Source organism: Dromiciops gliroides, chromosome 4 (assembly GCF_019393635.1).
Source record: "Dromiciops gliroides isolate mDroGli1 chromosome 4, mDroGli1.pri, whole genome shotgun sequence".
NCBI classification, from domain to species: Eukaryota; Metazoa; Chordata; class Mammalia; order Microbiotheria; family Microbiotheriidae; genus Dromiciops; species Dromiciops gliroides.
In genome coordinates, this window is record NC_057864.1 from 351,465,152 (window position 1) to 351,492,316 (window position 27,165).

General features: G+C 38.2%; 1 protein-coding gene across 1 annotated transcript in view; it reads right to left on the bottom strand.

Moving 5' to 3' along the window:
* The window catches only part of MCM9 (minichromosome maintenance 9 homologous recombination repair factor), a 150,998-nt gene that overhangs the window by 108,905 nt on the left and 14,928 nt on the right, over window positions 1-27,165 (bottom strand). The window contains 3 exon segments of the mRNA XM_043962330.1: window positions 304-504; window positions 18,982-19,063; window positions 20,662-20,978. Coding sequence (XP_043818265.1) covers window positions 304-504; window positions 18,982-19,063; window positions 20,662-20,978 — 600 coding nt within the window.

A 27,165-nucleotide genomic window follows, 5' to 3' on the forward strand; every position in this document is an offset into this window, starting at 1 on the left:
AATTACCTCACAGTAATATAATATTATAGAATAACAATCGAATTTGTTTTAAGGAGATACTGTGCATTTAATTAGAGTTTGCACATGCATTCTTTCTGAAACTTATGAAAAAGCAAATGACACTCTTCAGTTATAAAAAGTTACGGTTTCACTAAACGTTAATTTCCCAAGAAGTTCTTTTAACACAAATGATAAAAAGGCTTGTAATACAGAGTAAATGTAGGGGCACTGATTTTGACCCTAGTACTCATGATATTCAAACAATAAATGAAACATCAGTGAAAAGTACCCTCGATCACAAACCTGCCAAGGGATCGTTCTTATAATGCTGCCAAAAATTCTCAAACTCCTTTCGAACTTCTTCATCAATGATGTTGCCTGTGGACTGTTCGTTATTCACTTGGACATAATTGGCCTTCAAGACTATCTCCACATCGCACCGAACATCTTGATGGAAAGGGTTCCACCGTTGCATCACTACCCCATAAATGGTGAGGTCATCTCCTTGGGAAGAAAACCAAGTTAGTTAAGAGAAAGCATCTCACAGAATAAATCATTGCCTCATTTTGTTCTGGGGATGTTCACAGAAAAAGAATTCTGGGGGAAAAAACAATATATTAGAAAAGAAGTAAACAAGCACTTAACAAGTACCTATTACATACCCGGCTGTATGCTAAGCATTTTATAAATATTATCTCATTTAATTTTCACAACTGCTCTGGGAGGTAGGTGCTATTATCCCTGTTTTTATGTTTAGTCCCTATTATCTCCATTTTACAGTTGAGACTGAAGGAGAGAGAGGTTACATAATATGCCCAGAGTCACATAGTTAGTCAATGTATAAGGCCACATTTGGATTCTAGTCTTCCCAATACCAGGCCCAGGGCTCTCTCTTCACTGAGCTACTTAACTCCCTCACTACTAGGACTCATAATTTCCATAGAAAACCATATTTGCAAAGATAAAAATACACTAACAACAAAAAAAAAAGATTCCAAGTCCCTAAGAGCACTAATAGATTTTTCTTTACTGGAAAAGTATTTTCCTGACTAATTCAGTTCTTCAAAAGATCTATGAGGGGGCAGCTAGGTGGCGCAGTGGATAAAGAATCGGCCCTGGATTCAGAAGGACCTAGTTCAAATCTGGCCTCAGACACTTGACACTTACTGGCTGTGTGACCCTGGGCAAGTCACTTAACCCAAATTGCCTCACCAAAAAACAAAACAAAACAAAACAAACAAACAAACAAAAAGATCTATGAGTTCATCTCCTTCCACCAACACAGAAATCAAACCCTGCTCATGCCTTAGCTGATGATCTTCATGATTTTCTGTGGCCAAAAAACCCCGAACCAAACAACTTATCACCTAGTAGCCAACCTTATAGTGATGAGCCTACAAAATTAGGTAGTCTGGTCTATGGATGACAGTTTCTCACTAAATCCAGACTGGGAAGATCTGCCAAAAGCTTATTTTATTGAGAACTTTAAGAATCCAGTCACCTCCATACCCCAACAAGGTATGAGTAAGGACTTTAGTAGAGGCACTTTAAAAATAACATCCTTATTTTGTGTGTGTGTGTGTGTGTGTGTGTGTGTGTGTATAAAATCTATATCAGAGTACCTGCTGCCTAGGGGAGGGGGGAGGGAGGGGAAGGAAGGAGAAAAATCTGAAATTGGAAAGCTTGTATAAACAAAAGTTGAGAACTATATTTACATGTAACAGGAAAAAAAATAAAATTCTTTATTAATTAAAAAAAATTTAAAAATAACATCTTCATTATATTTATGTGTGAAGTGCCTTTCCCTGAAGCTCTTAAAACAAAGAATAAGTAAAATTATTTGTGTTAAGAGATGTAGCAATTGAGGCAAAGAGAGTTTAAATTACTATTAACTTGATGGGCAGAGAGAAGAGCTGAAGAAAGCTGAAGCTGTTTTCTCACTATGACGTATGTTTATTTTCAAATCTTTTGTTGTTGTTGTTGGGTTTTTTTGCAGGGCAGTGAGGGTTAAGTGACTTGCCCAGGGTCACACAGCCAGTGAGTGTCAAGGGTCTGAGGTTGGATTGGAACTCAGGTCCTCCTGAATCCAGGGCCAGTGCTTTATCCACTGTGCCACTTAGCTGCCCCCTGATGTATGTTTACTTTCAGAGCCAGCATCTACTTTTTTTAGATAAGCCCCTTACTTTAACTGATCTCTCATTATACTTCAAAGACCTTTCATATCTGCTCAGTTCTAGGTTCCATGTTTTAAAAAGTATACTGACAGCCTATAAATATAGCCAGAGGAAGGTGACTAGGCCAGTGTCTTAAGTCGAACCATAAAACTATCAGTTGAAGAAAGTGAAGATGGAAGATGTTTAGATTAGGGGGGAGGGACATGATATCTGTTTTTAAATGTCTGAAGGGCTTCCACATGAAAAATTGAAATTCTGTGTCTTTGGCAACTTGCCCATTCATCTGGATATCACAGTGTGGAAAGATGCTTTTTAAATTGATTTTGTTTCTATAGTGTGGATGGTTCAAACCAATATTTTTACATCCTGATGGATTGCACTGAGGAAGCTTTGAAGTACTCTTGAGCCTTAATGCAATTAGTATGATGTCATCTAAAAATAGGTGTATTTGAAGAACCTGACCTTTAATAAGTAATCATTCCTTGGTTTGGACTTTGTGCTATATCTTCTATGAAACTAGCAAACATCTGGGTCCAACAGGAACATCTAATTACAAAAGTGCTAGCCCATGGTGGGAGCATTTACACAAACAGCTCAAACTTGAGGAGACACAGTACTACCAAATTCATCACCAGCAAAGCCAAAGCTTGCATCCTGAACCATCCTCATGTAGTCTACAAGTGCTCTGGGGATTCATCTGGTTTATCCACATCTCTGGCCAAATTCCCTGAAGGACATTTGCAAATCAACAGCTTTTCACTATTTTGTAAGATTATAACTGCTTGTTTTCTCCCATTAACCACTGTGGTGTCTTTCAAACGTTCTTATATTCTTTATTAGAATTGTTCCTGACCACCATAAGTGTCTGCTTGGAAAGAAGAGTAAAGTATCTACTGATTAAAGTATTTTCTGGGCCTTTCCAGCCTCCTTTTTGTGGTGGCTGTTTTGCCTTAAAGTTCTCTAAGATGGTCAGGGTCAGGGTCAATGTTTTGTCTCAGTTAAATTTTCCTAGTGAATGCCATTATTTTTGTTCATTTGCTTTTGGTTTGGGTTGACAGTTTGTCAAAACTAACCAAATAATGTAATCAGTGTTATCCCCCACCTGACAGATTCAGTTTTATGTACAATCTTTTCCTATTTCCACATTATATATGGACATGCTGATTTCACCTGGTGTTTATAAGGTTCAGAATAAAGAGAAAATAAATTGAAAAAAATCAGTGCCTTCTTATATTTCTCCTTTGTTCTAATTTGCTATTTATTTTGACCTTTGCTCTAATAAGCTGATGACTTGTCTGCACACAGGAAGTGTTTCTAAAGCATTAATAATAACAACAACTAAGCAAGCAATCAACCAGTACTTATTAAGCACCTAGTGTGTGGCAGGCTCTCTCTGTTCTAGGTACTAGGGATGAAAATACAAGAAAAGACAATCCCTACTCGAATGAAGTTTACATTCTAGCAGAGAGATAACGGACTACATAGAAATCGAATAGACATTTCTATTGTGCTTTCAAGTTTGCCAGTTTTATATTTATTATCTCATTTGAGCCTCACACTCACCCAAACAAGCAGATACTATAGATATTATTCCCATTTTAAAGATGAAAAAACTAGGTCAGGTGAAAGTGACTAAAACTGAGTTGTTGACATTTAGCACCCAAAAATAAGACTTGGCCAATCAATTAGCAAGAACTTACTAAATGTCTCATATTGCCTCCCACCCCCCACCCCCAGCTGTTTTACATATTGGATGAGATATAAAAAAACAAAACATAAGCTATTATCACTCTTCTCAAGGAATTTATAACATACTTGAAATATGAGACATGTTGCTCTCAGGGTCCAACTCTAAATCCTTGCCTGGTCCTTATTTTACACAGAAGATATTCCCTCTGTGCTAGGAATTTGCTATTCTTCATTTCTAATCATATATCCTCAACTCCTAACCCTATATACTTAATGTAGTGTTGGTGATGCAAAAAGCTTTCCAGTGCTGTCAGTGCCAGAATAATGTGCCATTCCTAGGCGATTTCACATACAATCTGCAGGCAGAACTTTGGCATTTTGCAAAAAGCACTCAGTAAATGCTAAATATGTGGAATTCATGCTGCTGACTCAGAGACTGAAATATTACACACACATATTTCTAGTCAGAGAGAGTTTCACACAAAATGTCAAGAAGCATAGTGTTTAAACTATGGAGTGCCTCATACATATACTAAAGATCTTTCCGGAACCATTATTCAAAATATTGATGAAACTTAATGGGAAAAGAAATTGGCTAATTCTATAACATCCCCTTACTAAGCATTTCATGGTGTGGGAATCAATATATTGTAAATTTATTGATTGATATCACTTTACATGCAGCATTCTAAGAATACCAAGTGTATTTTAGTCAATCCTTTTGGTTGAAAAGATTGTCTCTTAGATAATTTCTAAACTGATCAAATAAAGCACTTGGATTTTATATATACCACCTTACTGAAGGGGGACTATTTTGTTTTGTGTGTGCTGTACAATAAATACTGAATAAGATACAGGATCTCAATCACTATATTTACAAATAGGTTTTTTAAAAGCCTAAGACCGGGCAGCTAGGTGGTGGTGTAGTGGATAAAGCACCGGCCCTGGATTCAGGAGTACCTGAGTTCAAATCCGGCCTCAGACACTTGACACTTAACTAGCTGTGTGACCCTGGGCAAGTCACTTAACCCTCACTGCCTTGCAAAAAAAAGAAAAGAAAAAAAAGCCTAAGACCAACCTTCCTATCACCATTGTAGGTTCCCTTGCCCCACAGTCCCTACATTCGATGGAGCCACAGTAATGTTACATCCAATACCACTGACTATATTATCAACATTACCCTTCATTGATCTAGTATTTTATACTTTTCAAACGTGTAAACGTGTATATAAATAAATACATACACACACATACATATTCACACTTGTTCTTCACTCTCTCCAGACAGTCACCACAACTCTGCTTCCTTCTCACCCTGGAACTTCCCTAAGTGCCTGGGGTCTTTTCACCCTGGTTCATCTCTCTATCATATCATACCATCATACCATTTTGGAGACAGACCCTGGCCAGCAATGCTTCATTCCCCTCTCGGATGTGCTTCCCTACAATGCAGGACCCTCCTGGGGTCCCAAGTTGCTACCTTCAGCATTTCAGTTCCCTTTTATGTGTTGTCTTCCCTCATTAGAATGTAGCCTCCTAGAGGTCAGGCACTGTCTTTCTGCTTTTATTTGTATTACCAGTGTTAAAAGCACAATGCCTGGGGCATAATAAGGACTTAATAAATACTTGTCTTGTTGCCTATATCAGGATCTTGTCACAACAACTCTATGTAGTTTGTAAGAGAAACACATGTTAACTTCATTGTTATTTACATTTTTTTACCTCCTTCAAGCCTACTTTATTTCTGGCATTGCTGTATTATAATTATTAAAGAACAAAATTTAGGTAAAAAGATGAGAAACGTGATACCACAGCTTCTTGACCATTCTATAACTATACTTCAAAGATCTTTCCCCTCTTGAAGTCCACCTGTACCACTTTGTTCCCCATCCTTGTTTTTTGTTTTTTTTTGTTTTGGTGAGGCAATTGGGGTTAAGTGACTTGCCCAGGGTCACACAGCTAGTAAGTGTTAAGTGTCTGAGGCCGGATTTGAACTCAGGTCCTCCTGACTCCAGGGCCGGTGCTCTATCCACTGTGCCACCTAACTGCCCCCCACCCCCCCATCCTTGTTAACATCATCTCCCAAACTCCTGGGTCACAGAAACAAGATTTAGATCTAGGAGTGATCTTAAGAGACCATGTAGTACCAGACCCTTATTTTCTTTCTTTCTTTCTTTCTTTTTGTTTTTTGGCGGGGCAATGAAGGTTAAGTGACTTGCCCAGGATCACCCAGCTAGTGTCAAGTGTTTGAGGCCGGATATGAACTCAGGTCGTCCTGAATCGAGGGCTAGTGCTTTATCCACTGTGCCACCTAACTGCCCCCCAGACCCTTATTTTATAGACAAAGGAAGCAAGACCCATAGAGAAACGAAGAGGCAGCATTCCAAAGATATGGTACCTGGCTCACAGTTTTCCTCTACTTTATTCTTTGCCATCCTCCTCAAGAATTTCAATGTTCAGAGAAAATAAGTGGAATTATCTTTGATTCTTTGGTCTTCCTTACCTTTCAAGTATAATCAGAAACTAGATTTGTTGATTCCATCCCTACAACACCTTCTAAACCAGTCCCATCCTTTCTAATCCTACTGCCACCACTCTCTCAGAGACCCTCAAAAGCACCCACCTAGACTACTCTTCCAAAAATGCATTCTTCATACTACTACCAAAATAAACATGCACAGTCTAGTTACACCACACCTTCAATCAAATATCTTCTGGTGACTCTCCTTTCATCTGAATCCACTTTAAACTCTTCTGCCTGGCACAATCCCACCTTTCCAATTTTATTTCATATTACCTTTCCCTGGAGTCTATGGGCCAACCAAACTGAATAACTTTGCTCTCTCCACACCCCACTACCACTCCTGGTGTTTTAGCAGGATGCATTTGGAATGCTGATGGGCAACTAGGCAGAGATGTCTAGTAAGCAGTTGGTGATATGGGACTGGACTGCAGGGGAGAGATTAAGGACTATATAGTTGAGGGGCATCAATACAAAAATGATAATTGAACTAAAGAGTATGCAGAGAGAAGCAAAGATGGTTGAGGGAAGAACCTTGGAGAAAATTCATGGTTAGGATTCAGGAAAGAGATGGACAATGATTTAGCAAAGGAGACTGTGGAGAAGCAACAACTCAACAAGGTAAGAGAAGAATGAGAATGCACTTTCCTATAAGTCAAGTGAGAAAAGGATATCTAAAAATCAGGGGGTGGTTAATAGTGTCAAAAAGAACAGACAAGTAAAGGAGGATGCATACTGAGAAAAGGCCATTAAATTTATTTTTTTTATAAGGAACCATCTTTTAATAGTAATTCATACATCTATGCAATATTGTCTAGGATCAGAACTGAAATGTTTAGTTTAAAAATAACAACAATCACATTTGCTGGATCAATACCCAGGGGTGGGGTTGGGGATGGGGGTCAGTTCAAAAAAGTAGGATCCCAGAACAGCTTGAATCAATGGGCATCAGGAAGTGAGACATATTTAACGAATGAGCAAGTCACTTGATATATACATATATTCTTTCCATTTTGATAATTTGAAATATTATTGGTGACTAAATAGATCTCTGTCAAAGTCACAAGCTAATAATCATTTATATAGTACTTTTAAAGTCAGAAAAGGCAATTTGCATACATTAGCTTATTGAATCCTTACAACCACCATTTGAAAAATGTTATTGTCATCCCCATTTTATAGATGGAGAAACTTACTTGCCCAGGGTCACAAAGCTAAGTAGTAAATGTCTAAATTATAATGGGAATTCATGTCCTCTAGATTCCAAGTCCAGCACTTTATTCCCTGTACCACCTAAGTGCCTAAGATCATAAAGTGAGAGTTGGGAAGGACCTTTGAGGTCATGTAATCTGACCTTAATTCAAAGATAAGGGAATGGAGAAATAAAGTGACTTGCTTTAGATCACAAAACTATTAAGTAGAAGAGCTTCATCCTCTTACTCCAAAAACTTCATTCTTTCTAATAAAACACCCAGTCCTCCTTTAATGCCTCATCACAGCAGGAAGGCAGGTTCTTGGAGGCTATGCCAGAAGATTCTGAGATCCAGAGTCACAGACTTTAAGAATGAACCTGTGCATTCCCCTTGAGAAATGGTCAAAGGATATGAACAGGCAGTTTTCTGATGAAGAAACCAAAGTTATCTATTCCCATATGAAAAAATGCTCTAAATCGCTAATGATTAGAGAGATGCAAATTAAAACAACTCTGAGGTACCATCTGACACCTATCAGATTGGCTAAAATGACAAAAAGGGAAAATAATAAATGTTGGAGAAGCTGTGGGAAAATTGGAACACTAATCCATTGTTGGTGGAGCTGTGAACTGATCCAACCATTCTGGAGAGCAATTTGGAATTATGCCCAAAGGGCGATAAAGCTGTGCATACCCTTTGACCCAGCAATACCACTTTTGGGTCTTTTTCCCAAAGAGATCATGGAAAGGGGAGAGGGACACACATGTACAAAAATATTTATAGCTGCTCTTTATGTGGTGGCAAGGAATTGAAAGTTGAGGGGATGCCCATCAATTGGGGAATGGCTGGACAAGTTGTGGTATATGAATACAATGGAATACTGTTGTGCTGTAGGAAACGATGAGCAGGAGGAGTTCAGAGAAACCGGAGGGTCTTGCATGGGCTGATGATGAGTGAGATGAGCAGAACCAGAAGAACATTGTACACAGTATCATCAACATTGAGTGTTGATCTACTGTGATAGACTATATTCTCACCAATGCAATGGTACAGAAGAGTTCCAGGGAACTCATGATGAAAGAGGATCTCCAAATCCAAGGAAAAAAAAAAAAAAGAACTGTGGAGTATGGATGCTGAGTGAACCATACTGTTTCTTTTGGTTTTGGTGCTGTTGTTTTTTCTATTTTGAGGTTTTTCATCATTGCTCTGATTTTTCTCTTATGGCATGACTAGTGCAGAAATAGGATTAATGTTATTATGTGTGTATATATATATATATATATATATATATAACCTATATCGGATTGCCTGCTGTCTAGGGATGGGGGGAGGGAGAAAAATCTGAAATTGGAAAGTTTGTATGGACAGGAGTTGAGAACTATCTTTACATGTAATGGAAAAAATAAATAAATAAATAAAAATGAAAAAAAAAAAAGAGAGAGAGAATGAACCTGTGGAAGGGCTATTTGCCAACAGTCTGTAGAACAATTGAGGTAAGTTTGAAGAGGATAATTACAAAAAGAATGGCCACCTTAGATAGCTTGTGGTGTATTTAGTGGAGAGGAGGGTGAATGAAGGCCACTGAATTGAGCAGTTTAACCTTTAGAAGAGCAATTTCAACAGTGACTGGGTCAGAAACCAGCATATAAGCAGCTGAAAAGTGGTAGCACCTATGCTGACAATTCCTTCTAGGCCTCTGGCAGTGAAAGTTAAGAGAGAAAAGGATGGTAGCTTAAATGGAGGCCAAGATCAAGTGAGGGTGTATTTTTTTTAAATAAAGGATGAGGGAAACCTATATAGGCAGCAGGGAAGAAAACAGTAGATATCAATAGCTTGAAGATGAAAGGCCGAAGGAAAGAAAGTGACTGATGAGAGAAGCTACCTGATGAGATGTAAAAGGATGGAATCAAGGGCATCCCTTGATGAGTGAAGAAGGCCTATAATTAGTAGCATGAAAATAACGTAAACATATTTTTTTCTGTTCAAAGAGATCTCATTTTAGGGGACAGATATATGTTACATTCAACATATTTAATCTGATTCTCACAACATACCTGTGAGATACATAGAAAAGGAAGTTATGTAACTTGTCTAAGGTCAAACAGCTAGTTTATGAGAATCAGAATGAGAACTTGGGTCTCTTCCTGTAACTATTCCTTCCTATGGAAATGGTCACGTATCACTAACTTGTTTTCTTTACCTGTTTTAGCAGATGACCAGAAGTCTCCATAGCATGTTCTTAGTTACGTTGCTTTTTGCCATCATAATATTAATAGTAGCTAACATTTATATGGTGGATTATGATTTTTATTGGGATTTACAAACATTATCTGATTTGGTCACCATAAGAACTTTGTGGGACAAGTACTACAGGTATTATTATCTTCCTTTTATAGATGAGGAAACTAAGATTGGGAAAATGGAATGTTTGTTCTTGGTCACACAGCTGGAAGGGTCAGGTGGGATGCAAACTCAAGTCTTTCTTGACGCCCATTCCAGCACCCTTTTACACTATACTACTCTGATTTTCCTGACAGAATGAGCTCTGTGCCTGTACCCACAACCCTTTCTTACTCCTTTTCACCAACATTATATTTCACAGATGTACTTTATACATGAGACATACCAACCCACAGTCAGTTAAACATTTAATTCAATTCGAAGTTAGATTATATAGGTTTTTCATACTGTTTTGTTTTTTTTTCAGGGCAATGAGGTTCAGGTGACTTGCTCAGACTTGTCAAGTATCTGAGGCTGAATTTGAACTCTGGTCCTCCTGAATCTGGGGCTGGTGCTTTCCACTACGCCACCTAGCTGTCCCCATATGGGTTTTTCAGAAGTGCTAATGGATTTATGCTGAGCTATCCACACTTTTTTGGTTCCCCATATCACAAAGAATATTTCCATTCTCAAGACAGCTGGAGCAGTTTTCCTCCAGGAGAAGCAAAATGGTTGGCATGGGAATCAAATTCACAATCTAACCAAATAAGCTCATTGGTCCAGATTTATCTGCATTTCTGTAGACAAAAGCCCTTGTAAGATCATAGCAAAAGACACATCAAATGACTTTTCATGTAAGAACGTATACTCATTGAGAAAAGGAAGGGCAGAAGCACCAGGCACTTTTTACCTAGCTAGGGTTTTAATATAGGTACAATGGGCTTTTCAATGTACTGTTCCCCTTCCTTGGGTTAGGATTTTTAAAAAATATTTCCTTTTGGTTTTTCCTTCTATTTTTCACCAATGTTAATATTAAAAGCTAGGTTGATATTTGGGGTTAAAACACTTTGAGGCAGTGTAGCTAAAACGTTAGCCATAAAGTTCAAGGTCTTATTTTTCTTTTTTTAAAAATTAATTTGGTGGGGGGGATGTCTTATTTCTGACTATGTAGTAGCTTTGGGATTTGGGGCATGGTACCTGACCTTGGCAACTCTCTAAGATTAATTTCCCACATCACACACACAAAAATTCCTATGTCCTTATCTTCTTAGTTTACCCCAACAACTTACACTGGTTTGGAATATCAATCCTCAGTTATTAAAAGCCTACAATGTTCCAGGTACTGTACCAGTCACTGAGTATATGAAGACAAAATAGACAACAATCTCTGGTCTCAAGGAGCTAATATTGTAACAGGAGACAACAGGTAGCTTATTGCTGCAGAATGGTCAGGGCAGGGGCAGGGTGTGCTGGCAGACATGACAGCAGTAGCAGAGAAATTGCTGAGAGTATCCCAAAGTACACACTGATGGGCAGGACTATGCTGTTCTTTCAGAGAGAACAATTCTCTATAGCTAGAAAGGAGGACTTGCTCAATAAAAATGTATTAAGTGTCTACTATGTGCCAGGCAATGTGCTAAGCACTTGGGTTACAAAGAAAGGCAAAACATAGTCTCTGCTCTCAAGGAGCACAACATACAAACAATTATGTACAAACTATACATGGGACAAATCGGAAAAAAATCAAAAAAGGGAAGGTGCTAGAATTAAGAGGGACCGATGCTAAATATAGTACTTAGAAAAAACTTAAAGCATAATACCTAAAAAAAAAAGCAATCAGGAAAATATCAACAGCTATCAGCCCATATGTTTGGTTCCCCATTACTTCTGAGAATCAAGGATAACCTTGAGAAAAATATAAGACAAGAAGAGAGGAGCTTTCACAAACAACATTCTGTAGCAGATGACACTGACAATTTCACAATTGACTGAAAGATGTTTGGGATCTAAAGCCCTTCACAGTCAGGCTCCACACTAGCTTTCTCAGCTGATTATATATCACTTCCTCTCACATGTTTTACATTCCAGCCAAACTGACCTACTTAATGCTTATTGTACACATTCCACCTTCATACCTTTGGATGAATTGTCCCATCATATTTAGAATGCTCTCCCACTTCACCTCAGACTGTTGAAACCCTTAATTCTCCTACAAGGTTCAGCTCAAGTACTATTTCCTAACGAGATTTTTCCTGATTCCTCCAGTTTTTAATGTCCCCATTCCTAAAATAAGGTGGTTGTTCTATCCCCAGCACCAAGCATAGTGCTTGGTACATAGTAGGTGTTAACTGCTTGTTTATTTGAATTGAAAGACCACTATGAAATCACATTGGGCTTATTGTCTGATGAGCATAAAAAGACATCTTATTTGATAAAGTAAATGCCACCTTAAAAGACTCCTGTAACAAAATGCCTCCCAAGGATATGTCAAAATCATACATGGTTTCTTGAGATATGTAAAAACATAACTGTTCAATAGTCCTTGTATTATTAGTATCAAGCAAGGCATAGCCAAGTGAGCTAGATGCAGATACTATCCCAATTTTACAGTTGAGGAAACTGAAACCAGAGATTAAGTGACTTGCCTAGGGTGATACAGCTAACAAGCATCTGAAGTCATAATTTAACTCAAGTCTTCCTGATTTCAGGCCCTATCTACTGCACCATCTAGCAGTTAATGATGGAACAGGAAGAAAACTTTTCTTTTTTGTAAAGGAATTAATTTGTTTTATTGTCATTGGATGCAAGAAAGTATTGCTATTATGGACATATTTTGAATACTAATATAAATATAAAAAGATTTCTTTTAAATGGCTAAAATATAGATATTTAATTTACCAGAAACTAGAGAAAAACTAAAAAAAAAAGTTTTCAACGGCACCACAGAAACACGCTACCATGCTGAGAACTTCGGAGTCATAAACCATAATTTGTCTTAGCTAATTTGCATATGTGTTTTATGACTAGAGGATCAAACTAAGAACATGAACAATTCTATAAATGTTTACGGGTGAGAATGATAGAAAAAGGACTGTTGGATTTGACAGGAGAAAATTGGTGAAATTGACTGTTTTAAGTAAAAGATGAATCACAGAGAGTCTAGAGTCTCATTTAAACCACTGAACACCACCCCACGATGGTCAATAGGCATCCCACAAAACAGCAGCAAAAGGAGAAGAGGAACCTCTTAAAAGCAGTAGACTGAGAGGCTCCAGTCAAGCAATTCCTGATTGGCTGGAGAAAATGAATATCATTAGTTAAGAGTTCCAGGGAAAACTACTGCACTTCAGCACCACCTAGAGCTGGAGAAAGGTAAAGCTTTTCATAGGGACTTGTTTTCTGTTGACATCTCTGGATTGAACAGAAAAAGCAGAGATTTCGTAATTGCTGTATCTTCGGGAACTGGCTTAAAGAGTGAACTTGAATTGTGTTGCTGTGAGTTTCTTTCTGATTGATCAGGGCAGCATCCAAAGTAGTGAATAACTAGCTGGGCTGATCTGTATAGGACAGAGAGCGCCAGTTTGAGAAGCTTAGCAGTTGTCTGGCTGAAAGAGAACTGCTACTCAAATTAAGAACTTAAAACTCTTTTAATGGTGATGGTGGGCAACTAGGTGGTCCAGTGGACAAAGTACTGGACCTGGAGTCAGGAAGAGACTGGAGTTCAAATTCAGCCTCAGACCCTTGGACACTTACTAGCTTTGTGACCCTGGGCAAGTCATTTAATCTTGTTTGCCTCAGCTTCCTCATAAGTAAAATGAGCCAAAGAAGGAATGACAAACCACTTCATTATCTTTGCCAAGAAAATCCCAAATGGGTTACAAAGAATAGCACCCAACTGGAATAACCAAACAACAATTAATGGTGATGGATAATTGAAAAACTTAAAGGCTATATTGGAGAAGCACAGTACCTAGCTCATGGTAGGCATTTAATAAATAAATGCTTATTGACTGACAAAAGTAAAGATGATTCCCTCAGCTGGATAGGAGTGAGGATCAATAGCCAAGTAGTGAGTTGAGAAGCAGTTTTAAGTGGTACAGATGTTTTTGAATAGACCAATAATACTGAAACCAGCAGTTAAAAGGTGTTACCCTAACCATTAGTTTTCCTCCTTTATAGGCTTCCATGGCTCTAAGTGTGTGCCCCATCTTTACCATAGCCTTTAGATGCAGAGTGTGATGAGTTTATATGGATATGGGCTATCTTTTGTTCTTTATATATTTGCCTTTATCTATTACTCTCTATATTATCTCTTTTGTCTTATTAAGTAAATGGTTATATTTAAGATCTAATATCATTACTGAATGGCCGGCTTGTAAATACTGAACACTGTGTGGATGCACTGCCTTCTGAGTGACTCATTACGGAGATAGGAAATGCACTAGATGGAGGCTGAAGATGCAGAACAGTGAATAGAGCAAGTATACTTACCCTCAACAGGGTTACCCTTAGCATGCTGAGAGAGTCTGAGTATAACTGAGTGGTGGTGGTTTATCCCTTGGAACTTCTATTTGCTAAGATAGGAGCAGGTTGGAGAATCAAGCTCAATTTAGAGAAATCAGACTTCATCTGATGACATCACTCTATCTGGCTGTGCTCCACCAGCACCACATTTAAACAAAGACAGAAATAAGCTGGAGTAATCCAAAGGTGGGAACCTATGATTATAAAAAGGCTCAAGTTCATGCAACATAAAGATTAGTTAAAGAAAGTGGGTATTTTAACCAAGAGAAGACTTGGGGGCGGGTGTATGTGCATGTGTACATGTGTGTGTATTTGAAAGGCTCATGCCTTTCAAATGTTTCAAATGTTCATGTTTCTGGTCCCAGGAAACAGAACTAGGAGTGGAAGTTGCAATGGGGCAAATTTAGGTTTGATGCAAAGAAAACTTTCCTAATGACTACAGCTGCCCAAAAGTATAATGTGTTGCCCCAAGAGGTAAAAGGTCCTTTGTCATTGGAATTCTTCAAGCACACAAGGTTATGTAATCACTTGTTCTATACAGTGTAGAAGGAATTCTTTTTTTTCTTTTTAGTGAGGCAATTGGGGTTAAGTGACTTGCCCAGGGTCACACAGCTAGTAAGTGTTTAGTGTCTGAGGCCGGATTTGAACTCAGGTCCTCCTGATTCCAGGGCCAGTGCTCAGTGCTCTGTCCACTGCGCCACCTAGCTGCCCCAGGAATTCTTTTTTTCAGGTAAGGGTTGGACTGGATAGCTTCTAGATGTCTTCTTAGCTCAGAAATTCTGTGATTTAGGAAAACAGATATTGTAGTGGAATGGCTGTAAGAAACTGCACAGTGCTTTTAATGACCCCAAGCTTCTCCCAGAAACCAATTCCCATCTTTTTAACATCCACATTCTCTTAATGACACCATATTGCTGAGAGTCATGGAATAATATCACAGGCCTGAAGCATTAAAGTTGTATATCAGTCAGAGGGAAATAGATATGGAGTGCAGGGGTGGGGATGGGGATAGCCTATGACGGGATGTAAGTAAGCCATAACACATTACCACAGAACTGTGCAAGAGCAGTTGACTGAAGACAAGCATCAGAGAGATGTATGCCTGGAAGAAAGACTAATCATGCAGCAAGAGAAAGAAGGGTAACTAACCCCTGCTTGCATCACTAGCACCTAAACTTGAAAGATGGAGGAAGGACCTAAAACAGTGGGCAGACCTAAACATGCTCCCAAGTGCTACCTGAATCCGATTAAAATGTAATTGAGAAAATTTAACAAATAAAAATACAAGAGAATATAATTAATGTTAATATGTAGTTTTTAAGTCAAAATGTGGCCTGCAGGCTTCCTTCTGGTCTAGAGGCCCTCTTTCTATTTCATTGGAGGATTTATGAAAGGATATATACAAGTCACACACAATGACAAGACACAGTTGGACAGTGGTCCGCATGGATGAAAGGAATACTCAGATAAGATTTACAGATCCACGGAAATACCAAAATTTTATGTCCCAAACAAGAATGCTAGTTCCTTGAAGGCAGAGATTATGCCATATACTACTTCAATATTCCCTAAAGAACTCACTGTGGTTCTGAGAACATACTGAAGTTCCCTTTATTCTTTATTATTAGTTACATTTGGTCCTAGAAAATGTTCTCAATGCAGACAGAATTCTGTTTTCAATTAATACCATTACAATGTTAACTTATTTCCATTTCTAAGCCAACATCCCATACTAACAATGTTTTGGTAATGTAGCTACAAAAAATTCCATTTGAATTGGAAGTCTGACATAAACAATTTCACAAGTGTTTTTTTTTTTTTAGCACTGATCTAATTATCAGAAATTTCATTGTTTTGCTTTGCCATCTACATGAAGTAGCTACTCTAGAATATCTATACAATAATATTATGTTTTTTAAATGCTTTCCAAATCTGTTGGCTATAAATATATGCATATGTGTATACATACAAACATGTTTTATATATCTATAATGGCAAAGAATGTTTTCTGTTCATAGGTACTTGGATTAGTGGCTTCCATGGAGTATATAGTTCCTAACTAATCCTTTTAATAAAATATCAGCTCAGGAATTATTCAATGTCATAAGCACCCGGAACAGTGAAGGGTAGAAAGAAGGAAGGACAAAAGATCCTTTTTCAGCAGACTACAGGGGGCATCTTAGATCATGCAAAAGGAAGCTGTGGATTTGGATAAAGTTACCAAGCATCCTATTTTTAAACCTCTTTTTGATTGGACAAACCATTCTATTTGCTTTTGGGGTGAAGACATGGGAATTTAGGTAGAAATGTATAATATGTAAGGTGGAGAGGAGTAAGGGAAGGTAATGGATGAACAAGAGTCATGACGATTTCAGCTATAGCTAAACAGTAGGTGGCAAGGTGTTAAGAGTAGAGTAGCAAATCCTATCTCTGAGGCACTCATCTCAGTAAGTGACTGGCCAAGTCATGAGGCAGCTAAGTGGCATAATAAATAGTGCTGGACCTGAAGTCAGGAAGACTCAAGTTCAAATCCCATCTCAGATATTTACCAGCTATTGACCTAGGGTAAGTCATTTAATCTCTCTTAAGTCTCAGTTTCCTCATCTTTAAAATGGGGTAATACCACCTACTCATGGTATTGCTGTAAGGATCAAAATGGAATAATATGTGTATAGAGTTCTTTGCAAACTTTAAAGCACTATATACAAGCTAGCTATTACTATTAAATCACTTAATCTCCCTTGGCCTCCACTTCCTCTGCTGTAAAATGAGAAGATGCTCTATAACCATTTATATAATGTTGGCTCTTTCTCTTCTCCCCCCTTCCCACCTTCATTTTTAAAATCACAGTAAATTATCCAGTTGCTCAGCGAAGACTATAACCATTGATTTGATCCCTGATATTTGGCTTGGTCAGGGAAAGGGGAAAGGACCAGCATTTCTCCTGTTCCTCCCCTAGAGAGGTAGGAGTTAGGACTTGGAAGCATAAGTGGGAATGGAGATCCAGGTCAGATGGGAACAAATTTCCATTCTATTTCTTGAGCTAGAAATGTCAGTCCAAAGAAACAGAAATTTAGAACTAGAAGAGACCTCAGAGGTCCTCTAGTCCAATGTTGTCCATTTATAGATATGGAAAGTGGGTCAGCAGGAGGTTAAGTGATTTCTCTGAGGCCACCCAAGCAAGTGTTAAGTGGCAGAGCCAGGATTTTAACCAGGCCCTTTAACTTGAAATCCAGCACCCTTTCCACTAGACCGGGCTGTCTCCCAGAATAATGCCTACATATGCTCTAAAGAAGTATAAGAAAACATTCAGGTCTATTGTCTGAGCCCTGGCACTGCCCTCTCAGGACCTTCAGTAAACCACATATAGAGTGGGGTGTGGTAGTGGCCTCTAAGGAAGGAGAAGGAAATGGGTGAAAGTAACTAGGTAGATGATAATTTACTTATGAATTCTCATTTAGTTACTTGCATGGTGCTTTTGGAAGTTTATTACTGTGCTAGCCCTGAGATTAGCTCAGAGCTTAACAGTGTCTTAAACATTCTTTACAGACATAAACACATATATGTATATATTCAGCCCCACTCCAGAAATCACCCACACAGCATGTGAAAAACATACCAAATTTTATTTAAAATATCTGAGAGTGCATTCAAATACAGTTACAATAGAACAACAAAACCGCATTTACTCTCTCAGGCACTATGATTCTTAACATCCTCCACTTTATTGGTTTGAAAATACAGTCTTCTAAGCTAATGAATTCTTATATTAATAATCAAGTGTTTTAAAAAATGTGCTTTTCTTCTGTATAAAGCACCAAAAGACTTTTTTTTCCAAAACATTTGGAGACAATGCAGTAATTTTAAACTCCTTCCAAACTTATTAAAAGAGGATTCTAGCCTAAAAAGTATTCTTTTAATAAGGAATGTACTAATAGGAATCCTCAAACTCTAGAAAGCAATGTTTTGGTCCATCCTAAATGCTTATCTGATAGATCTCCAAGTGAGATGCCACAACCACAACCTCATTGAGGTATGTTAAAATTCTCAATAGTCAATCTACAAGCACTTATTAAGCACTGACTATGTACCATACACTGTGCTATATGCTGGCAACTACATGGCATAAAAGGGGAGATCACAGTGCTTAGAATCCCAGACAATAACTAGCTGTGTGACTCTAGAAAAGCTGCTTAACTGTTGTCTGCCTCAGTTTTTTGTTTTTTTTAGTGAGGTAATTGAGGTTAAGTGACTTGCCCAAGGTCACACGGCTAGTAAGTGTCAAGTGTCTGAGGCCGGATTTGAACTCAGGTACTCCTGACTCCAGGGCCGGTGCTCTATCCACTGCGCCACCTAGCTGCCCCTGCCTCAGTTTTCTCATGGCTTTTGTGATGATAAAGTAATATTTGTAAAGTGCATTGCTTAAAGGGCCATATAAATGCTAGCTATTATTACTATTGTTATTAGCCTGTAAAATCCATTCCACCTCAAAATCTATGATCCTATGAAGACTTCCCTTCACTTCCCCTTCTCCACCCTGATTTCTACCACTACCTCCCACTCCTCCCACATAAAGGCTGATAATCTCAGAGGTTCTGGAAAATGAAAAGCTCTTTGCATAAAGGCATATATTCAATAGGAAATTCCCCTTAATTCTCACCAGATTTACAACTGTCTACTAAGTCATCTTCTAGGACAACTTTCATAGATCGTGGAATACTTCCCACAGATAGCCTTTGGACCTAAAGGAAAAAGAAAAAGAAAAAAGATATTTAATAGGTTTAGAAAGTCATCCTTGGAGTCAGAAAGTCCTATCTTTGGCATATACTCTTTTATACATATTGGCTGTCATCTTCAGTGATGTAGGCAAGTCTCTAAAAATACAAATTGCAGAATAGTTGGCTATCTGCATCGGGTTCCACACTAGGAGTTTTCCCAAACCAATGAAATCACAGATCTTAACCAAAGGAAAAAAAATCATCCGGTTAAATCCTGATAGTTCTATTCTGTCAAATTAAAGAGTCCATTTCTCAGAGAACTGTTTGTCTAAAATGAATCTTAGTTAATTTCTTTCTTTTTTTTTTTTTTTTGGCAGGGCAATGGGGGTTAAGTGACTTGCCCAGGGTCACCCAGCTAGTAAATGTCAAGTGTCCGAGGCCAGATTTGAACTCAGGTCCCCCTGAATCCAGGGCCAGTGCTTTATCCACTGTACCACCTACCCCCTTGGTTAATTTCTAAGTTGAGGATTTTAAAATGCTATTTTTTTTCCAAATTTTTTCAAGTTCCTTCTATGCATGAGTCACTACAACAGATATTAGAGATACAAAAATATGACATGGTCCCTACTCCCAAAGAAATTCCAAACTAACTAGGGAGGAGAAATAATTAGCAGAGACAAATAATTATAAGGAAGAGCTCCAGAAAAAAGTGCTCTGAGAAGTTTTAAGATGAAGAGATTACCTTCAATTGTGGAAGGGGGAAGGCTTCATGAAAGTAGCATCTTAAGGGACCATGAATTGAAGGGAAGAACGTCAACAGAGGGGGATAAGAAGGAAGAGTCCATTACAAGCAGGAGATGGAAGAGGACAAAACAAGAATGGAATATGTAGGACATAGCAAGGAAAATGGCATGACATTAGGCCAGAAATGTAGTCTGGAGCCAGACTATAGGGAGCCTCCAACCAAGATAAGGAATTTATGTTTTATTTGGTAGGAAATCAGAAACTAGTGTTTAAGAGGAAGAATGGGGGCAGCTAGGTGGCACAGTGGATAGAGCACCAGCCCTGGATTCAGGAGGACCTGAGTTCAAATCCAGCCTCAGACACTTAACACTTACTAGCTGTGTGACCCTGGGCAAGTCACTTAAGCCCAATTGCCTCACCAAAAAAAAAAAAAAAAAAAAAAAAGAGGAGGAGTGACAATCAGATTTTTAAAAATGCTACCAAGACTATTTAGGAAGAAATTAAAGATAGGTTAGAGAAGGGACAGACTGCAGGCAGAAAGACAAGTTAGGAAACTATGTTAATAGCCTAGATGAGAAAGGAAGAAGAACTGAGCTACGTTAAGTGGGAATAAAAGAAAGGGGAAATCATACCAAATTAAGGTCTCAAAGTTTGCTAAGGTTGCTATCTTCATCATCATCATCACCATTTATATAGCACCTAATGTATGCCAGGCACTGTGCTAAGCGTTTTAGAATTGTTATCTCATGAGCCCAGCTCTCTATTCCCTTTAAAAAAAAAAAACAAAACTGCGAGAGTTTTACTATAATTGAGATAAAAAGATTCTATTTCTTCAAATTAATGTATACTCTTCCATCCGCATTTCCCAGTTCTCTTACCTGTTCCTGAATTTTTATTTCTTGATAATCTCTACAGCGTGCAGGAGAAGATGATGTGCCTGACAGACAAGTGAATTTAGAAGAATTGCAGCCTTCTTTGTTGGGGCATGATGATGGACGACAGAATGTATAATGCTGCTCAAAGTCAGCCTTGACCACAAAAACATGTTTGCACTTGTTACACATGTAATCCCGTTCATACTCCAGGACCTTCACCATACTGGTACGAATAACTGTCCCAGTAACAGATAAAAAATGTCCCACGTCTTTGGTTTTAGGAATATGCTCTCTCATCAGTTCAGGACAGACAGGGAGACCTGATGGGGAAAAGAATCAACAGTCACAGCATCTTGTGATGTCTTACTATATATGAAAAGTTTATGGTTCAAATTTGGGGGTGATATTCTACATATTTTTCTCAAGCAAAAATATCTTTGTATTTTGCTTAAGAATCAAATTAAAAAAAAGAATCACAGAATCAATTTCATTAAGAATAGAGGAATCACTTCTTTCACAATATGACTAATGTGAAAATATGTTTAACCCAACATATAACATACATCAGATTGCTTTCTGTCTTAAGGAGGGGGCAAGGGGATGGAGGGAAGGAAGGAGAAAAATTTGGAAGTCAAAATCTTATAAAAAATGAATGCTGGGGGCAGGTAGGTGGCGCAGTGGATAAAGCACAGGCCCTGGATTCAAGAGGACCTGAGTTCAAATCCGGACTCAGACACTTAAGACTTACTAGCTGTGTGACCTTGGGCAAGTCACTTAACCCTCATTGCCCTGCAAAAAAACAAACAAATAAATGAATAAATAAATACATATTCTTTAAAAAAAAATGAATGCTGAAAACTTTACATAAAATTGGAAAAAAATAAAATACTATTTATAAATTTTAAAAAAGAAAAGAGGAATCACTCAAACTTTTTATTTTTAAAACTTAAACACAAATTCTAAGTCTATAGCTAGATTTTACAGTGACTAATGAAGCCTAATACTCTACAACTTAAAAAACACTAACAGACTTCTGCAAGGGAATGTTGCTACCTCAGAAAGAATGAGGCCTGCGTTTGACAAAAATATCTCTTTTCCCTTACACAGGACTAATATATTCTTTACGCCTCCAAACATTACAACAGTCAATGATTTAGTTACTGAACTACCAAGCTGAGTAATAACAATGTGTTAACACTTAGAATAAGGAAATGGCACTCAATGTTCTCAAAAGCTATTGTTTCTTTTAGTTTAAATCAACAGTTTCTGCATAAATTTGATTGCATGTTTTTACTAACTAAGCAGAGAAAGATTTGAATTAATTTACAAGGTTTACCCTTGGCATCACCTTTCCCTTTCACAAGCTTATATTTTTTATCCTTCAAAAAGCAAAGGCAGGGGCAGCTAGGTGGCGCAGTGGATAGAGCACTGGCCTTGGATTCAGGAGTGCCTGAGTTCAAATCCGGCCTCAGACACTTAACACTAGCTGTGGGACCCTGGGCAAGTCACTTAACCCCAATTGCCTCACTTAAAAAAAAAAAAAGCAAAGGCAAATGATACTGTGGAGAGAGCTACAAGGCTTCATGTGCTTAAGTGAAAGATGTAGGAGGAGAATGAAAAAAGAACAAAACAAAAAGAGGAAGGAGAACATTAAGGTAGAAGGAGGAAGAAAAAAACAAAGCATTTTTCATTCAACATCCATTCATTTTTCACTATTGTTCCTGGCATATATATGCCTTAGAAAACATGTCTGTACGTTAATAGTAATGTTGCTAATTCAGTAAGTCCACATTGGTATTTCTTATAATACAACTGAAAAGAAACACTACAATTCACAAAACTTTCCCTAATATTCGCACTACTTCTATTCTAGGTGGGACATCATCTCTTTTCATTTCTTATAGTGTGCAGACCCCCCAAAACGTTGTTGTTGCTTGCTTTACCCAATCAGAATAAAAAATGTCAACATAGCTCAACAATTCTGGTAGAGTGTTAGTTACCTTTCTTTTGTTGCCCAGACTCTCCACTGGAGTTTGGGAGATAATAACATTTTAAAAATAATTTTCAAATAGTCACTAAATGTCCTCAAATATAACAGCTGACTGATATTAAAATGAAAACTGTGATATTTAATTAAATTTATTTTCTAAAGTAACTCAAAATCTTACCACAATTATTACTAATATGACAGAAGAAAGAAAGGAAGCAAAAAGTGGAAAAAATACAGATGAATTAGGATTTCTCAAACTGGCCAATATTCTGTTTGGAACATTGACTTATGAAGCCCCATTCTTGTTTATTACCAAATTTCCTCATTTGAATTCTCCTTAACTACTGCTTCCAATGTAAACCAATTCCCTTATCTGACTTGTATAAGCCTTGAATTCACATCCTCTCCCGATTCTAAGTTTGCCCTCCCCAATTCATTCCTTCAGCTAACTTCCTTTTACCAAGCCTTGTGGAATCACTGTTGCACTGTAGGCAAATTCCCCTTAATCCCAAAACTTTTCCTTCTCTCTTTCCCTCATATCATTATCTCTGTGTGTGTGTGTGTGTGTGTGTGTGTGTGTGTGTGTGTGTGTGTGTGTGAGGCAACTGAGGTTAAGTGACTTGCCCAGGGTCACACAGCTAGTGTCAAGTGTCTGAATTTGAACTCAGGTCCTCCTGAATCCAGGGCCAGTGCTCTATCCACTGCGCTGCCTAGCTGCCCCCAGAGCACTGGGATTCTCTCTTGCAGATTACATTCCCAGCTGTCTACTCCTGCTAACAGGAAGAAGGACAAGCCCAATAGAATGTAAACTTCTTGAGGACAGGGACAGTTTCATTTTTGTCTTTGTTTCCCCAGAATCTAGCACAGTACCTGGTATTTAACAAATGGTTCCTAGAATCTTAGATCTAAACCCGACAGGGACCTCAGAAGTTATCTAGTTTAATCACTTTCAGGCAAAGAAATGAAGGCCCCAGGAGATTTAGTGACTGGACCTGAGTTACACAGGTAGTACAAGTGGAATTTGAACCCTGGTCTTCTGACTGGAGTCCTCTAGAATCATGGTTAATCACTGTGTTGATCAGAGTTCCTAAGTCTTTCAAAATTTTCATTTTTACAATGTTGTTGTTATAGTATAAATTGTTCTCCTGGTTCTGCTCACTTCACTCTACATCAACAATTCAAAATGAGGTTTAAGAGATGCCCATCTCCCCTCACCCCTTCTTTGTTTATATAAACTTATACTTGCATCCCTTGGTAATAAGCATTTGCCCATTCCTCCCCCCACCTTTTAAAAAAATGTATCTACACACACACACACACACACACACACACACACAGAGTTCCTTTAAAGATAAACAAAACTTAACAAACACGACTCCCAGGCCCTCCATCTTAAATTTGATTCTTTCTAGGACCTCTGCTATTATCATGATACTTAAAGGAGTCTCATTTTTTTTCTGTACTTTTAACCCCCTTGACTGTAAACACTTCACTCTTGGAAAATCTTTTTGATTGATTGCTCACTTGTATTTACCATTTTGTGTTTCTTTACTCCCTGTGTTTATATTTAGGGGGTTCCACTAGGCTCTAGTCTTTTCAACAGAAATGCTAGGAAATCCTCTATTCTATTCTATTCCACTGTAAGGTTATATGGTTTTGCTGGGTAAATTATTCTTGATTGCAGGCATATACTTTATGCTTTTTGGAATACTGTATCCCATACTCTCTGCTCCTTGATGGTTGTAGCTGTTAAATCATATGTGATCCTGACTTTGGTTTCTCAGGGCTAAACTCTGCCTGACTGCTTATGGTATTTTTCCTTTCACTAGAAACTCTGGGCTTGGTCTACAACATCTTAGGAGTTTTCTTTTTGAAGTTTCTTTCAGGGTGATCAATAGATTCTTTCTTTGTTCACTTTAACCTATTTTGCCCCCATGATTTCTTCAATATAATATCCAGACCTTTTTTTGGTCATTGCTTTTTTTTTTTTTTTTGGTGAGGCAATTGGGGTTAAGTGACTTGCCTAGGATCACACAGCTAGTAAGTGTTAAGTGTCTGAGGATGGATTTGAACTCAGGTCCTCCTGACTCCAGACCCAGTGCTCTATCCACTGCGCCACCTAGCTGCCCCTGGTCATTGCTTTTTAAAAGGTAGTCCAATGATTCTTAAATTCTCTCTACTTGATCTGTTTGCCAAGTCAATTATTTTTGAATACTTTATACTTTCTTCTATTTCTTCATTCTTTTAACTTTATTTTACTATTTCTTATTGTGTCATGCAGTCATTAGTTTCTGTTTGTTCCACTCTAATTTTTAGGGAATCTGTTGCTCGGTAAGAATATCTATCTCTTGTAACAAGTTGTTAATTGTTATTAAGTTGTTGTCTCTCCTCCACAGCTCTTATTTCTTTCATTTAAAAAAAAAATTTTTTTTTTAACCAATGAAAATCCATCTTCTCTACCACCTATGTCCTCTTCTCCCCCAATGAGAAATAAAGAAAACCCAAACTCCCGTTACAAATCTGTATAGTCAAGCAGCCATGTCTGGGAAAATGTCTCAATTTGCAATCTGAATCCATCACCTTCACTGTGGGGAGCATCTTTCATCAATTCATTTCTTTCCTCTATTGTTCTCATTTTATTTTATAATACTTTAAAAACTCGATCAAAAAAACAACTCTGCAACATTTCTTCTAAAACGTCTAATTGCTCTTGTGAGCAAACAGATCTGCTTAGGATGATCCATCATCAATGCACTATCTGGAAGCTCTTTGAGGGCTGAATGTGTGAAAATGGTCCCTGGGAGAGACCCTTGTGCTACTTTCCTGGGTGGGCATCGGGACCATGATCTGCTCTAGCCAACCTACACTAGGGGTCTGAGCCCAGGCTCTTGGACCCTCTGGGAGACCTTTCACTGTAGGTTTGGGCTTTGGATTAAATCCATGATCAGCTCTAGGCATATGAGTGCTGCTGGCCTAGCTCAGAGTTTGAAGCAATGAGTCTTTCCTAGTCCCTATTTTTAGGCTGGGGCATCCTGAGTCTGTGTCCCACCCTAGGTTGACCTATCAAAGCTCTGTGAGATGCCATGCTGTTGGCTTGGGCCCAAGGTTCAGTCTGTGGACATCTCTGTGCTCTGAGCTCTGGATGCTGAATCCATAATCCTAACTCACCCTTGTTTTACACTTCCCTGGCTTGATCAAGTTAACTATAAATTGAATTTTTTGACCTTGGATTGGAAAAAATGACCCATTGCTGTTTCAACTTCTTTTCTCCAATCATTACTCTAACATTCTTCTTAAATCATTACAGGAATAGTTGTAGGGGGAGCCAGGTTTCACTGCTTTCTCCTATTCCACCACAGTAGCTGGTTTCCTTCTTTCTTTCCATTCTTTTTTTTTTTTTTTTGCACGGGGCAATGGGGGTTAAGTGACTTGCCCAGGGTCACACAGCTAGTAAGTGTCAAGTGTCTGAGGCCGGATTTGAACTCAGGTATTCCTGAATCTAGGGCTGGTGCTTTATCCACTGCGCCACCTAGCCACCCCCTCTTTCCATTCTTAATGTTACTACTGCTGTCTAAGTTAAGTTCTTATCAGTTCATGCCTATTCCTAAAATAGACTTGTACAGTTTCCCTCCCTCCAGTCACTTCCCTTTCTAAGCTAACCTCTTCTAACAGTTCCAAAATACCAGCACCAGAACAATCTTTTAAAACACCTATTTAATCATGTCATTCTCTTGCTTAAAAATGCTTTCTATTAAGAGTCGGACACAACTGAAATGACAACAAAACTGCTCACAAGATAAAATACAACTCCTCAGCCTGCCACTCAAGGCACTCCACAATCCAGCTGTACCCTACCTATCCAACCTTACCTCCCCATAGTCAAGAAGATCAACAAATCAACACACATTTATTAAATGCTTACAACAGGGCCAGGCACTGTTAGAGGTGCTAATCATCTCTCTTTTGTATTCAACCTAAACGTGGCCTTCCAAAATCGAGTCCTGTCTAGACTCCAAGACAGTTATACTTCTTCCAACTGAAATATCCTTTCTCCCCATCAAAATCATATTTATCTCACAGGTCCCAGCTCAAGTTTTACTTCTATAAGGCCTTCCTTAACAGATCCATCCACCTACTAGTTTCCTCCTCTTCGCAAATCTCAAACCAGGTATTATTACTTAATTGTTTCACTTGTCTATATTGTTTATCTTAATAGGTTGTTTGTTCACATATGGCAGAGATAACATATTTTATTCTTTTTGTATTACATACAATGCCATTCACAGAATCACAATATGAGAATTGGAAAAGACTTCAAAGTCCATCTAGCCCAATCCAGAGATACAAGGAATCTCCAACAAGGAGAAAGAGAATAACGAACAAGAAATCATTAACATTTGCTAGATCTTTTGTTTGTTTGTTTTGCAGGGCAATGAGGGTTAAGTGACTTGCCCAGGGTCACACAGCTAGTAAATGTCAAGTGTCTGAAGCCACATTTGAACTCAGGTCCTCTTGAA